At 45.0% G+C, this 14805-nt stretch overlaps 2 protein-coding genes and 1 long non-coding RNA gene across 4 annotated transcripts; 1 reads left to right on the top strand and 2 right to left on the bottom strand.

Moving 5' to 3' along the window:
- The first annotated feature begins 206 nt into the window (after window positions 1-206).
- LOC121815645 lies at window positions 207-5610 on the top strand. The gene is made up of 2 exons (XR_006055230.1): window positions 207-1866; window positions 2048-5610. It is a non-coding gene; the product is annotated as an uncharacterized LOC121815645 (long non-coding RNA).
- Window positions 5611-8941: 3331 nt separating this feature from the next.
- Window positions 8942-10038, bottom strand: LOC102293999 (adenosine receptor A3). Its single transcript, XM_005914677.3, has 2 exons — window positions 9503-10038; window positions 8942-9413 (listed from the first exon to the last, which is right to left on the bottom strand). The coding sequence occupies exons 1-2, from the start codon at window positions 10036-10038 to the stop codon at window positions 8942-8944; spliced, it is 1008 nt and encodes a 335-aa protein (XP_005914739.2).
- Window positions 9503-14334, bottom strand: LOC121815629 (transcription factor Spi-B-like). Of its 2 annotated transcripts, XM_042227359.1 has the most exons (6): window positions 13852-14333; window positions 13629-13663; window positions 12747-12954; window positions 12533-12639; window positions 12047-12194; window positions 9503-11798 (listed from the first exon to the last, which is right to left on the bottom strand). In XM_042227359.1, exons 2-6 carry the CDS (start codon window positions 13647-13649, stop codon window positions 11491-11493), a joined length of 792 nt encoding a protein of 263 aa, XP_042083293.1. In that variant the 5' UTR covers window positions 13650-13663; window positions 13852-14333; the 3' UTR covers window positions 9503-11490. The 2 variants fall into 2 exon arrangements, with proteins under 2 accessions (XP_042083293.1, XP_042083294.1); XM_042227360.1 differs by having other exon boundaries at window positions 13629-14334.
- Window positions 14335-14805: the final 471 nt, after the last annotated feature.

The raw sequence follows: 14805 nt of genomic DNA, 5'->3' as shown, positions 1-14805 counted from the left end.
TCTGTATCTACAACTTTACAGTGCCGTCTAGCTGTGACTGTATTTGTCCTCCCTTCCTTTTCTCTCTTGCAGGGGGACAGGAGAGTCGAGAGTTGGAGGGCTGCCAAAAGAGGCCGGCCCGCCTCGCAGCTGAAACTTTTACAAGCCAAGCAGGAAGACACACGGAGAGCGATCGAAGAAGAAAAGGAGGAAAAGAAAAAGTGAGAAAGACATCTGAGCTCCTTTCTCTCGATCTTTCTGTCTCGCGTCTCTGTGTCTGCCTTCTGCCCGTCTCTCCTTTTCTTTTCTTCTTCCTTGTTAAAGCCATACTGTATTTGCCCGCCTTTGTTGGCAGGGGGTAAATGTAGGGCTTGAGGACAGGGCGGGAGGGAAGTAATGGAGGGGTGTGGGGACTTTGAGTTCAGAGAGTTCAGCTGAGGAGAGAAATAAATTCATAAACAACAAAGGAGACGTGACGTCAGGGTTGAGGGGCTGTCCAACCTGCTGCCTGAATCTGAGCCTCCATAGAAGAACCGGATTCTTCACACCACGTGTGTGTGTGCGTGCGTGTGTACAGTATGAACGTGTGTGTATGTGTGTGTGCGTCCATTGTCCTGTCTTTGAGAAAAGACTTGTGGTGTTCAAGCAGAGAAGCTGGGCTATTGTGGTCTGCTTTGTGTCCGCAGTTGGTGTTTGAAGACTGAGAGAAGCCTCTGGTAATGTGTGTGTTGGTATCTGTTTGGCCAGTCAGAGGACTCCGCCGCTATTATTACAGCAGCTGCGACAACGAATTAGGCGTTTCACTCGAAACAAGCTTTGCTTTTTGTCTGTAATTGGTTGCTTGAATCGAATGGTAGAAGAGTGTTCCTGGGTTTTTTTAGAGTTACACTCAGTATTTTCAAAATGACATCAGCTCGGAGGTGAGTGCTGATTGGTTGGCTCGGCTTGGGATACCCGCTTCAGCACCAATGATTGGCCCGCAAGCTGGCTACAGAGAAGGTCGGCCATTAATGAGCAGATGGATTTATGTTTTCTCTCCTAATGATTGAGGTCATCTAGAGGCGACAGCTCGCTGATCCAAGATCTGCATTGGTGTTCAACTATCATGCTCGGGTGAGAAAGCAAAGGGAAACCTGGGAAGGATGCCAAAGGCAGGGGGGGAAAGTATCCACCCTCCCTGCTCATTGATTCATTTAGCTGAACTCTCTCAAAGCCCTCCCTCTCACGAGGGCTGATATTATCCCCAATGGAGGGAGAGAGGACGGATTGAGGGGAGACGCAAAGAAAAACGGGCAGAACAGAGATGTCAAAAAAGACAGGAAGTCTGCCAGGAATCCTTTTTCTGGTGAGAGAACTTGAAAAACAAAAGTCCAACAGCGTATATGAGAAATCTCAAGCCAGTTTGAGCTTCTTTAAAAAAAATCTATTGACTGTATGAACATGGTGAGATGCAACAATATGGCAGAAGTGTCGGGATCTGCTTGTCTCTCTCGCCATCTGTCTGTTGCTGCAGGATAGTATGAGTGGGGTATGTTTTGGATATTGGATAATAAAGGTGTACGTGAGCCGATACCGGACTGTTTTGTGTCGCCGCGTCGGCTCACGACAGTTGACGTTTCTTCTGGTACTTTGTTTCCTTGTCTTTCTGTGGCACACTCTCAGTCTTAACTCTTTTCTCGGACTCCTCCTCTTTCTGTTCCTTCTCTCGCTACAGCATGTCACTCCCTTCCTCTTTCTGTGTCTCTGCACCCCCCACCTCCTCCCGTCCTCCCCTCCTTTCTCTCTCCTTCCCTCTTGGCAGCGGTGCCAAAGTGGGCTGGCAGACCGAGGCAAACACAGCACAGGGCAGAGCAGAGGGTGATCCAAAGGCTGGTGATTTGATTATGTGTATGTCTGTGTTCTTAACTCCTCTGTTGTTGGCGTCTTCTCGTGTTTGACTCTGTTTTGGTTATACGCCACTGACAGTAATGCAAGTCTGCTGCTGGTCTGTTTTGGACCTCTTGCTGTTGGTGTGTTTGATATTGTCGTTTGTGTGTGTATGTATTTTCTTTTCGCGTGTGTGTCACAGTGGCTGTGTGTGAGCAGACGTCCCTCTGTCACCTCGTGTACGGACAGACGCACTCACGCCAGTAGGAGGGGATTGTGGGAAGGGGGTGTAGCTCTCAGAGGGTGTGCTCTACTCCTCTCTTTTCCCTTCTTCCCGCCATCACGGCCCTCTTCTCCGTCAGTCGTCCGGCCCAGCCCGTCGCTCACTACAGGCTTCAGGTATTTCCCTTTTTTTAATCCTGTGACACCTTTTCCCTGCAGTCTGTCTCCCCGAGTTCCTCTCGCCCTGTTCTCTGTCCTTTATCGTGGTCTTTCTCCTAAACGTTGTCTGTTGTTATCGGTTGCCACGCCGCACTCTCCTCGGCGCCATTTTGGCTCAATGTACATAACAGGAGAAACTTTTCTAGAGCTCAGAGGGACACTGCGACTCCCTGCTGACAGTCTTCTTTCCCCTGGTGTCTCTATCTCTTTCTGTCTTAACCTGAACCCCTCTTTGCTGCAGGACAGCAGGCTCTGACGGGGGGGTCAACAGTATTTTCTGTGGTTTTCTGTATTGAACAGGTGTCTCTTTGGAGACTGGTAGGAGGGACGACAGGCCTTCTTGGTTACTCACTGACCTCAGAGGGTTGTGTGGCTTGAGAATGGTTGTGAGCTTCAGGTTAGTGTAAGTATAGGTGCTAACCAGTGTTGAAGAGCTGTTATGGGACAAGTGAGGCACAAATCTCTTATCATCCGGGGCCATGGCGATAGAGGTAATATAAGGACAATATTTACTTCCTTTGTTTCTAGCCACTGTAAAAAGTCTGATATATGGCAGAAGTTTCACAGAAACATGTTTGCTGGTGCAGTTGTGTGTCCAGTTTTATGCTTTTTCAGTCTAGAGTTGTGTCTGTTTGCCAAAAGATAGCTGCTACAACACTGCGTCATTAACATCTTTATATACTTTACATTTCAGAGGAAGCGTTGGGCAGAAATGAAACTGACGATGCTGTAAAGAAAAAGGTTTTTTCAGTAGTGAGACGAATGTTTTGTTTTATTTGGTTTTGTTGTTGTTGCTTTTTTTTGACGTGCCATATGAGAAGAAGAAATTTAAAGAGGAGCGGTAGCATTTGTGTGACTGGTGTGTATTTAGGCAACATGTAAAACTGTCGTATATAAGGGTCATTTTGATTACAGCTGTATGTCAGAGACCAGAACACTGCACTTGAATTAGACAAGCGACTGTGCATATTGACCAAGAGCCGTTGCAATAATTTAACCAAATTTAGTTGGTCAGATATTACATTGAAATATCTGCTTACTGTACATGTAATTAGGAACCTAACTGGACAACTTTATGCCAGAGCTGCATATTGCATCTAAATATGGGTTGGTGTTAAAATGGCGCCTTCATGCCACGTGTAAACAGTGAACACCATCAGACCTTTTCATCATACCCCTCACAATTAGCGGCTATGCTACTCTGTCAAGTCTCTATTTTTTCTGAATGCTTATCTTTCGCATAAAGTGGCAAATGGCTGCATAACAAAAGTAAACTCGTTTTTTGTTTGTTTGTTTTTTGGATTTTTTGCATATCAAAATGTGGTACTAAAGAAAGACAAACGTTAAGAGGAAAAAGGGCTTGAAAAAATATAGAGATCAAAAGTTACAGAGATAGAAAGAGAGGGAGGAGTGGGAGTGCTCTTTCCCCGCCCCTCTCGTATCCTCAGATGAACTTATCGTGTTGCCTCATAATGCTTCTGAGTTTTTCTCCTAGAGGCAGTCAGGCTTACTTCCTTCATTCAGCCTCGACATAGCTGATTGGTTGATATCTTGGCTGACCGACCGCGGTTTGGAGCGAAGCAACAGGAAGTTTCTCTTCTCATGCAGGAAGCTGCAGCTGTTTCGTCCTGACACACACTGCTTTGCACTTTTGCACGCATTCTCTTTGTGTGCATGTGCACAAATATGCACATGCACACATGCACTGGCTTTGAAAGGGCATACCTTTCCAAGTGTTTGTGATTATATGCTGTATACGTGCATGCTTGTGTACAGTCTGCACCGTGTGGCATTTGTAAATGCTCTAACATGTGGGCGTGTAGCGACATGCAAGGCCAGGATTCTGAGCTATCAGAAACATTTGAAACCATGGTAACCACACATCTCATTAGCACATTAGCAAAAGCATAGACAAGTGGAGATGAGAGGACAGAGAAAGTAGATGGAGAGGAGGAAAGCGACCTTTCTTCATTCGGAGATTTTAGAGACACACACTAGTCATTCGACTACTTGGAGGACTGTCCACACAGCCCAAGCCTGCAGATTGGCTGTTTGGCCTGTCAGCCATAGCTCCTTGTCTATATGTGTATCTATGGGTCAGGTTGTTGTTGGAAGCTGATAGTCAGCACAGTGACTCCCATATGCTCTTGGCGTATCTGGGTCATATATCTTTTCCTCAAACAAACTGTCCAGCATGTTTATCCAGCGCTCAGGCTGACTCATGTCAGTTCAACATTTGTCTGTGCAGCCATCTACTGCACAAAACCAAAACACTGATCGCAAAAGCCTGGAAGCCTTTTTATTTAATTACCATTCATCTAATCAAGATCAACTGAGCTCCTTTAATGCCCACAGTTTGAGCAACTGTGCTGTGTTGTCTGTACCAGTGTACGGTTGTGTTAGTACACACATATGGCAGCATATCTCTGCATACATGCGAGCATGAGCTGTGTGTTGTGCCTAGCTAATGAGGATATACAGAACATCAGAGCGGGCACCATGCCAAGTGGGATGGTAGAGGCTCAGTGCTCCTTCGTCCTCTAATGCAGGAATATAGCGTTCCTGAGAGAGTGGGAGGATGAAAGCTTGTGTGATAAAGTCACCATGGTGCTTTTAAGAGGATCAGTAAGAATGGACGTGAGTTAGACAAGCAGTCAGTCGGGGAATTCTTCACTCTGCCATCTATTGTGGCTTACTTCCTCCATCAACGCCACCGCTCCTCCCCCTCTTTAACCACCACCTCCACCTCCTTACTCCCCTTATTGAAATTCTGCCTGGCACACAGACTCTGTCCATTCTTGGCACAAAGCTCAGAGAGCGAAAGAGAGAGAAACACACAAGAACCTGTACCAATCGTCTGGTGCCCCGTCCGTTGTGCCTGTGCCAAACATTCATTCTGTCTCGCGGACCGAGGGACCAGGCGAGCCAATAGGTGTTTTCCTGCCTCTGCTTCCTGCGATAATCTGCTCCAATTTTGAGGACTTTTGTTGGCAACTGGGTATGCTGCGAGTGTTCTGAGATTCGATAATTAACCCGCGTGTTTACGTTGTTTGCATCGGACAAGGAATAAATCGCCCGGTGGGGGACAAAGTCTGAATCCTCCCGTCAGTGGAGGAGAGGAGCTAAGGCTGCTTTCCATTATATTCTTAATCCTTTTTTTCACGTGGGTTTCTGTTTGTTTTAATGTGGAGACGTGAAGTTTGTAAAACCTGGTTCCCTTTGCTCGCCGTTTTAATGGCGTTTGCTCTTTGTTTGACACCGACATGTTTAGAAAGAAAGAAGAGAGGACAAAATGAGCGGGCACGCCGTGGTCAATATGTCCATTAAAACATTAAACCATCCATTCTGATTTTAGTCTGCGGTCCACAAAAGTCCACTTTGGCTTCTTTCTAGAAACTCAATGAAGGCAAAGTGTTTCTTAAAAAGGCCTCCCAGTTTAGTAACTGGTATAAAAAGACTTGATGTTGAAATTTCATTCTGTGGGCTTTATAGAGAAAAGTGATGCCAAAGAGCTCAAACTGTCAGAGGCTTTTGGAAACCTCAAAATACACGTGTGACTGTCACCCAGAGAAGGATGACAAGGCCGAAGCAGGAAATCGCCTCCAGAAAAACACATCCTGGTTGGTCACAGCAGAGTCGTGTTATCAGAGGGTACGAGTGGACAAGGCCCACGTTTCTTGGCTTACACTGAAACCGCCGCTGTGAATTTACAAACATTCAGCCGTGATTCTGCTGTGACAGATGCACAGTCTGTCTGATAGGCAGATGGGATTAGCTCAGAAGGCCAGATTTCTCCAAGTTCCTCCAGCTGCCCCGCAGACGAGAGCTGCGTTTATTTTCAAGAAAAAGTTATCGGGCCAGCCGGGACATACGTACCTGCAGAAAATATCTGCGCCCGCAGACGACAGCGCCCGGCACGTGACTGACCGAGTCGACTCCGGTTTTGCACAATTAACCCAGAAAGCACAGAACTCCCCACCAGCATTTATTGTGTGCATGTTTTCCTACTCGGATGTCTTGTTAAATCTTCGTTAACTTGGCCCATTTCTCCGAGAGCACTGCGTCGTATCAGCCTTGTCCTCCGAACGCGGCTGCAGTCGGGGGACGTTTCTTGGCGACTAAGCAGAGCCCATAGATCTGTCACTGGCGTGGTGACAGAGTCGGGCGTCACGCCAGCGCACCCCCACCCATTCTGTCTGTCTGTAGTCAGTCTAGCAGGGTCTACTGCATGCTAACTATAGGCTGGTCTGGACCAAGTCTCAGGGGTTGTGGCTGTATGCTAATTTATGCAGGCGGTGTACCTTCTAACCTCATCTCTGTTAGTCTGAGGCCCCGGCCTGGCGTTTGTCTGCCACTCATTAACCCCGCAGTTACTGGCATGTCAACCTGATGTGCACGGAGCTAATCTTTATCTCATGCTTAGCAATAGTTTAACTGGTAATGGCTGAAGGAGAAGCAACGACTTCCCAAATGAATCAAACTTTAACAGAGCAAAATGCCTGCCCGCTCTGTGAGGGTGCTACTGAAACATTGCATGGACAGAAACATGCTGCACGCGGTCGTGGCTTCGTCCAGCTGCCTGATAAGTAAAGTTAGAGTTTCCCTCTCGCTCCGTGATAGTGTCGTCTGGCTCTTTTGGCTTCGCCTTAGTGTTGGCACAGGACTGACTCTCCATCACTCCTGATAGAACAGCTGTGCTTTCTTCATCACGATGCAGCAAGCTCACGAAAAACCTAAAAGGTAGACCCTTACAGTGTTTTAAAGCAGACCTAAAATGGCCGATGTGCAAGACGCCATTTTGTGTTTCGTTGTTGTGTTTTGGGGGGCAGAATCCCAGCTTTGTATTCAATGAGAGGCAGCTGGTGGAAGCCATATTTGCAGGCATCTGTGTGTGTACCTCCGTCTGAGGAGCAGCAGCCAGCCTGCGCAGGGATAGCCGCTGCAATGAGCTCAGTTTTTGGCGAAAACGGAGGATTCCTGGCACAGAATCGAGCAGCTCGCTTTTTTTCTCTCTTTCGATCACATGCCAGAGTCTCAGGAAGCCAGTGAGTTGTTTGTTGGGCTTTCACACATTAGTGCTCTCACTTTCCGTCGTCCACTCACCGTTAAAATGATTTGTCTCTGATTTATTTTAGCGAACGTGTTTCTTAAAGACGTTACAGAAAAACGGGGTCGATCGTGAGGATCTTCTTTTGTTTAGAAGCGATAAATGTTTCTCCAAATCTTGGCAGTTGAAGACTTGTTGGCGTGAGGCGTGAGCACTTTCACTCGTGACTTTGAGCCGTACCTATTTTAAACCAAAAAAAACAGACACGGAGAACAAAAGCAAAAATGCAACGAGGCTGCTTTTTGCACAGGTTGAATTTCAACACGTCACTCGAAGATATTGTGAAAAATGTAACTTTTTAAAGTACACGAGAATAGAACTTGAATAACCAGATGATTTCAGTGAGTTAGTTAATATTATTGAGCGCTTTCTTTCTTTGTGCCGTTGCAGGAAGGATACCTTTGCGGATCTTCGATGTTGAAGCAACGTGGATGCTGTCCTTGGAGCTGAGGTAGTAGATTGAATAGTTGTGGGGTTGTGTAACCTCTTTTTTAAATAACTATACAATCTACTGTCTTTCCCAAGAGACAGCCGAGTCAGCCGCTCGCCGACTGCCGTCTCCAAGCAAAAACACGAGCTTTCAGCAGTCTTATTCTTGTTTTCACGCCGAGCAGGTAAATAGGCCCAACATTTTTAGAAAGGTGAACCTGGGGTGTGTTTGACTTGGGCTCTGACAGGGTGAGGTAGTAGGTTGTATAGTTTGGTGGGTGGGACTGCACCCTGCTCAGGTGATAACTATACAGTCTATTGCCTTCCCTGAGGAGCTCACTGCACACTGAGGAACATACAACACATGCTCATGGCTCAAGTATGACGTTTATTGCCAGATATAATAAAAAAGGAGGAGGAAGACACGCAGCATGATTAGTGTTGAATTGACTGGAAGTGTTGACTTATGTGCTTTTAAAAGATGTACATTTTAATAAAGTCACATTTGTCTTAAATAAGTTGTCCAAAAATCAGTGAATGGCAACTTGAAATTATTTGTCACACACTGCAGTTGTGATTGTCGTCGAACAGGAGCTGTGCCGTTTGTTAGTGTGTGCCGCCCTCTAGTGGAGACACAGGAAATTGCTATCTGTAGAATAAAGTTTGCACAAATATCCATAAATGGAAATTACACTCAACTGGCTTCTTTCCCCAGTCTATGTGATTCGCTTTAATAAAGCTTTACATGATGGTTGAACACAGACTCTATGAGCAGATACAAACTTCCTGACAAAGTCCAAAAGGCCCCTTCTTGGAGACTGCTGTTCCGTCTTTATCCAGATGTGTATGTTAATGGCTCAGCTGCATGTTAATGATCTGCGAACCTGCTTTTTCCCGATGGCAACAGTTTAACCACGCAAGGAAGCGCCTCCATAATTGACCGTAGGCCTGCTGGATCTTTGGAATGCGACAGGCATAGATCACAGGGTTGACTGCTGAGTTGGCGTGAGACAGGAGAATACCTGGAACATTTGGATTGGCTAGTGTTACATTTCACAGCAAGTGGTGTGAATATTTAACAACCAGCTGCAAACTGCGTAAGGGCTAGAAAAAGTACTGTCACCTGCCTGTATAGAGCGTTCCCTGTGTGACAGCCTGAGGGCCTTGAAACAACAGCAGACAGTTCATCAGGTGGAGAGGAATCCAGCAGCCAGCAAACAAGATGAGGACGAGAGCCAGGGAGCAGGCCAGCCTCTTCTCCCTGAGCAGAGAGGCCTGGGTCTGAGGGCAGCTGTCCTTTAGACGTCCCTGTAGGCTCCAAAAGATTCGGGTGTAGAGGAGGGTCATGACCAGCAGGGGTGCCATGACACATCCGAGAAAGTTGAAGTAGACCATGAAAGGGAGGGAGATAACTGAGAGGAAAGTGCACGGCGGACGGATGAAAGAAGTGGAAGATGTGTTGGTAGAATCAGATGCTGGGGAGGAGTAATTGTGCCAGCCGAATAGAGGAGTGAAGCCAAGGAGACATGAAAGCATCCAGCAAACAGACACGCCGATCCATGTGTGCCTTTGTGTGGCCAAGGCTTTGTATCTGAAAGAGGGATAAAGCACAATAAAAGGGAAAACCTGAAAATATCACAGTGTTCACTCACAAAACAGGAGACCCAGAGTTCACCTCACCTGAGTGGTGTGTGCAACCGCAGGTATCGGTCCACAGCAATTGCTAGCAGTGACAGCACAGATGCCTGCGTCAACACCAGCACAACACAGCTGAGAAGCAGGCACAACTCAGGGATTAGACTCACCCAGCCATCCAATAATACTGCAAGGGGCACAGCGGCCACACCCACAAGGAAGTCAGCCACTGCCAAGGACACGAGGAAGCAGAATGTTGGTTCCCGAAGGGAATCCCGGATACCGAAACACACAGCACACATCACCAACACGTTACCAAAGCAACATGCTGCAGCAATAAGCACTTCCAGTACTGTGTAGGCCACCCAGCTCCATTCAGCCATTAGAGCAAGACAACCAGAAGCTGTTACGAATGACAGAACGAGTTTCCTCGAAGGCAGCTGAGTAACATCCAACACATTCGATGGTTTGTCTCTTGTTCCTTTTGCCTTCAATTTAGCAACAAAGGCACTGAGCTGATACTTTTTATATGCGAACATGCATGCGCTTGTACGTGCACGAACAACAGGCATGCACTCCATGGAGACGCCATCTGTATTTCATCAGTAAGTGAAGAGCCTTTCCCTACTCCCAATAATGTAAATGTGGCTTTTCCACAAAAGGGGTGTGTTTCGTGCTGCAGGGGGTGAAAGAAAGTTGGAGTTGCAGCAAGATGACATTTAAAAGTTCTGTTACGACAAGTCCAAGTAGAGATGTGTCCTCAGCAACACGTATCGAATGAATCAAAAGCGAAAGCTTTCATGCAAACAAAAGTCCCATAAAGACAAAGGTTTTTAATGACATATAATGGTTATGTTTATTACCTGACTGAATTTCTATTACAGTTGCATTTTACTCTGAGCCTTACAGCTTAAGGATAAAAATCACTAGTCTTTACTAGTGGAGAGAATGATCTATGAACTCAGTTTTGACTGTTAAATTTTAAGCCACGAGGTACTTGGTAACCGCAGTAAAGGAAACGTGGATTTCAGGAAAAGGTCGAATTTCTTTTCTGCCTTTCTTTTGGAATGAAAGTATCGAAACAGGTCAAAATCATACAGAAATACAATACATGATACACCAATGAGTCACTTTTACTACCTGACATTGCAAATGTGGCACGAAGAAACTACTGGAACAAAAGCTGTGAGTGTGTTTTATAAATCAAGTACTAGTACAATAGTACAATAGGTACTATTGTTTATTTAACTTGGGATTGACACTCAGTTTGGCAGCTTTATAGAAAAACAGTCTACTTCTCATCAAAGTTAGGGTGTGTATCTGTGTGTGCTCGCTTCTGTGTGTGCAGACTCTTTAGATGTTACTGATTAACACGTCTGTTTTTAGTGGCGGTTTTTCCTTGCATGCTCACTTTGCATACAATTTTGGCTGTGGGTGCAGGTCTGTCCGTCCATGTCTGTGTTTATTTGAGCCACATGCACTGTGCGGGTTATCTTTACCTTTTTACACACACACACAAGCATATAGTCAGATGTTCTGAAAATATGTGCAGATTTATTTTATCATAAAAAAGACATTTTTGACACAAACAGATCATGTTTTCTTAACCAAAATGAAGAAGATGATTGTAAACTGTATCTGCTAAACATCTGCGATACAGAATCACACACAAAGAAGAGAAATATGCTACTTTTATTTGAAGGATTTAAGTTCTACTTATAAAGTAGATGTTCTACAATAACCTTTTCGATTTACATGATAAAAGCCAGATCACCTCTCCCACCTAGCCTGTACCTGAAGTTTGCATTTACAGTTCTTCCCCTCACACTGAATACAATGTGGGTCTGTATGTATAACTGACTCTGAGCTACGGTGCATCCGCTTCTGGCTTTCAAATACTCAGTATTCATTTGTTATTCAAAATGCCACAGAACTATAATAAGCAGACACGAGATTCATGGGACACCCAAAGTGATTTCCCTTGACATCCTTTGTCCTTATTCTATTTCTATGCTAATATAGACTCATTGTTTCTACTTTGTATTTGAGTCTCCCTGTAGACATTTTAGCGTCTTCTCATCAAAGCGGTAAGTGAGCTTCCGTTTAACTTTGTGAATCTCGCCTGTGCGAGAGTAGTTCCTTAGAGCCCGTGCCATCTTCTGGTACGTCATGGGCTTGCGATTCCCCTTTCGCCGACCCCACAGCTGGGCCAGGCTCTCCTTGTTTTGGGAAGAGAACTGAAATGTGCCAGAGGAGGACTGGACCCACCAGATGCAGCTACGCATCGATGGCGTCTGAAGCATCTCAAACAGGAACTGGAACAGCCGCTCCTTCCTCTTTCCTTAGGAGGAAAAAGGGGATGTAAATACAAATATGAGGTAACACTGTCTCATATGTGCGTGCATGAAAACAGAATGCTGTGTGGGAGACGTTTGGTATTTGTAGGCTGTTGAGAGTTTTAGGTCTTACACACATGTTCAAATGTGGTTCTGTCTATGTCTGTGTGTGTGTGTGTGTCTATGTCTGTGTGTGTGTGTGTGTCTATGTCTGTGTGTGTGTGTGTGTGTGTGTGTGTGTGTGCCACTCTACCTGACAGTGGTGCAAGAGGCAGGGGATCTCTGTCCTTCCTGCTCCCTGTGTCAGAGGATGGGTGACGGCGAATCCTGGTACTGGGAGCTACTGGACTGGGAATCTGATCAATGTATCCAGATGCCTCATCGGAATATGCTATGTGTCCCTGTGGTGAACACACACACACACACACACACACACACACCACACACACACACACACACACACACACACACACACCACACAGACACACACACACACACACACACCACACACACACACACACACACACACACACACACACACACACACACACACACACACGCACACACACACACGCACACACAGACAAAAACGTGTAACTATCTTTATAAATCATATACAACACCAATGAAATGGCTCGTGTTAGTCTAAATTCTACTTCGAGTTGATCGTGCCTCTCACACAGTATGAAAAAGATAATTAAGGCTAAATTTACCAGGAAGTTGAGGTTCTTGAACTTACCCACTGGTTGTCATGGGGACTAGGCCAGGCTTGGGGCTGCTGTCTGTATTCCTCACTGTGAGAGCCACAGTGCCACTCATAAGCATGCTGACCTGACCAACTATTCTCTATAGAGAAACACAAAAGAGATACATGTAGAAATAATCCACACTCAGACACACTCTGGCATCTCTCTTATCTTCCCCCCGACCATCATTACCATCATGACACTAACCTATAATTCTGCTGCCTTGGTGGGAGTGTATGTGTTGCCCCATTGAGGTCAGAGGTGATGCAGGCGTGTGTGCAGGCTGGACCTCCAGTGAATGCTCCTGCAGGTACTCCTCGATGACTTCCAGGTCAACCTCAGGGCAGGAGGAAGGAGCCACTCCACTCCAGGCTCCCCTGCCTCCACTTAGCTTGATCTCGGTTGCATAAGCCATCTGACACACACACAGCAGGACATAATGAACATTTGCATTTGTTGTATCTATTGTCAGTGATAGCCTGAGGCGTTACTATGACACATAACACCCATTTTGTTTTCTTTCTTTCTTCTCATGAAGCCCATTGATGTTCTGTTGTGTGCCACTGTTGTGCTGTGATGCACACAGTGAATGATTTTGCTATCTGAAGATCACTGACGGACACATTCATCAATTTTGAATGAGCCTCGTTCTGTTTAGAGCCCTAAAAAAAGAGCACAGCTCATTCTTATAATAGGATTAATTTAAATAGCACACATTTGCAAAACTTAATCTCGCACTAATGAAATGAATTTGATCCTAGCTCTGTGCTGAAGGGTTTGTGTTTTGGATAAGAGCCGAGGAACAACACTGCAAGCATGTGTATTTTAGTTTGACTGGCAAATTTATGCAAGTGTTTGTGTTTTCACGGCCGCAGATAACATGCAGGTAACCGTACCATATGGCTTAGCTTTTCATAGCCCATTTTCCAGTAGCCTTTTACCCTCAGTCTATACATAGATGACATGGTAATATTTAAGACCACATTGTCACTCAGATCCAGTTATAAATATATAAATATGCCTTTCCTTCCTTCACACAATGCCCAACAAAAAATAGAGAAAGTATCAAAAAAATCTGATCAAACTCACCGTCTCCATTTCTGTCAGCATACCAAAAGGATGATCTGGAAAGAGAAGACGACCTCATCAGTTGAACCAGTGGTCAAAACTTTGTCAAACATGAACTGAGAAGTGAAAGAAGCCGTCACACATAAACTCAACAGCACTTCTCTAACTTATCAGACACCATCATATGAAAAGAAACGACAAAAAAAGCTGACTTGGCGAATAAGCACAGCAAAGATCGACGTACCCGTCGAAGGCGCACTCCTGCGTGTGGTGCAGTAAAGTAATATCCTCAGGCATTAAAAGGCGGAGATGTCAGAATGTGAATGCTCACCTGTGTGATGTTCCACCTGGATGTCATCTCTCTTATACTCTATCCACACATGCCCTCCTCCCCTCTCATTGGCCAGTGAGGGCTGTCAAAAGGGGGGAGTGGTTTATTTTGCCTATCTATTGTCTCTTCATACAATGTAATTTTTACGTTAGTATTATCCAAAGTGCTACTGTACAGTCACTGGTTTTATAATTGTTTTCAGGTGTACAGACGTTTAAATGTCAGCAATAAAGTTTGTCCTGTTTTTGGAGATTGTCAGTGTTTCACATTTTAAGGGAGTCAAAGCCTGCGGTGTGCCTGTGGTTTCTTATCATTTCATTTGGCACAGACGAGGTGCCATGGAGGACAATAATGTGGCTATATTATTTTGATTTTATATTTCTGTTGAGGTCAAACATGAAACTCATATGAGTAGGTTAAAAAATATGAGATATATATATATGATAAATATGATGAGTGATTTTACATATTATATTTGTTGCAGAAAAACAGATTCTCTAGAGCACAGTAACATGTAGATGTAAGTACATCTAAGGATATTTAGACATTTGTACTGTACCCTAATTTCAGAACTATGACTCACATTAAAACTTATTTGCAGACGTTTTGTATTTACAGCATTCGTTATGTTAAAACTGGGCATTTGCATAAAATCAAGTGAGAGAAGAGTGAAGGCATGCTCTCTATGCAAGGTCCGTCTCCAGGACTACTTAAAAAAAATCTAATCCTAACTAGGAAAAATAATCCTCGGGAATATCATACTTCCAATGCCTAAATGCCAGGATTTAATTATCAATGCTTGGAGTTAAAAAGAGTAAAAAATTCTTAAAACACTTAAAAGACTTTACACATCCTCAGGACAATGCA

This window comes from Haplochromis burtoni, unplaced genomic scaffold (assembly GCF_018398535.1).
Source record: "Haplochromis burtoni strain Fernald_Lab_line unplaced genomic scaffold, NCSU_Asbu1 Contig_9, whole genome shotgun sequence".
NCBI classification, from domain to species: domain Eukaryota; kingdom Metazoa; phylum Chordata; class Actinopteri; order Cichliformes; family Cichlidae; genus Haplochromis; species Haplochromis burtoni.
This window is presented reverse-complemented; position numbering and strand designations above follow the sequence as displayed.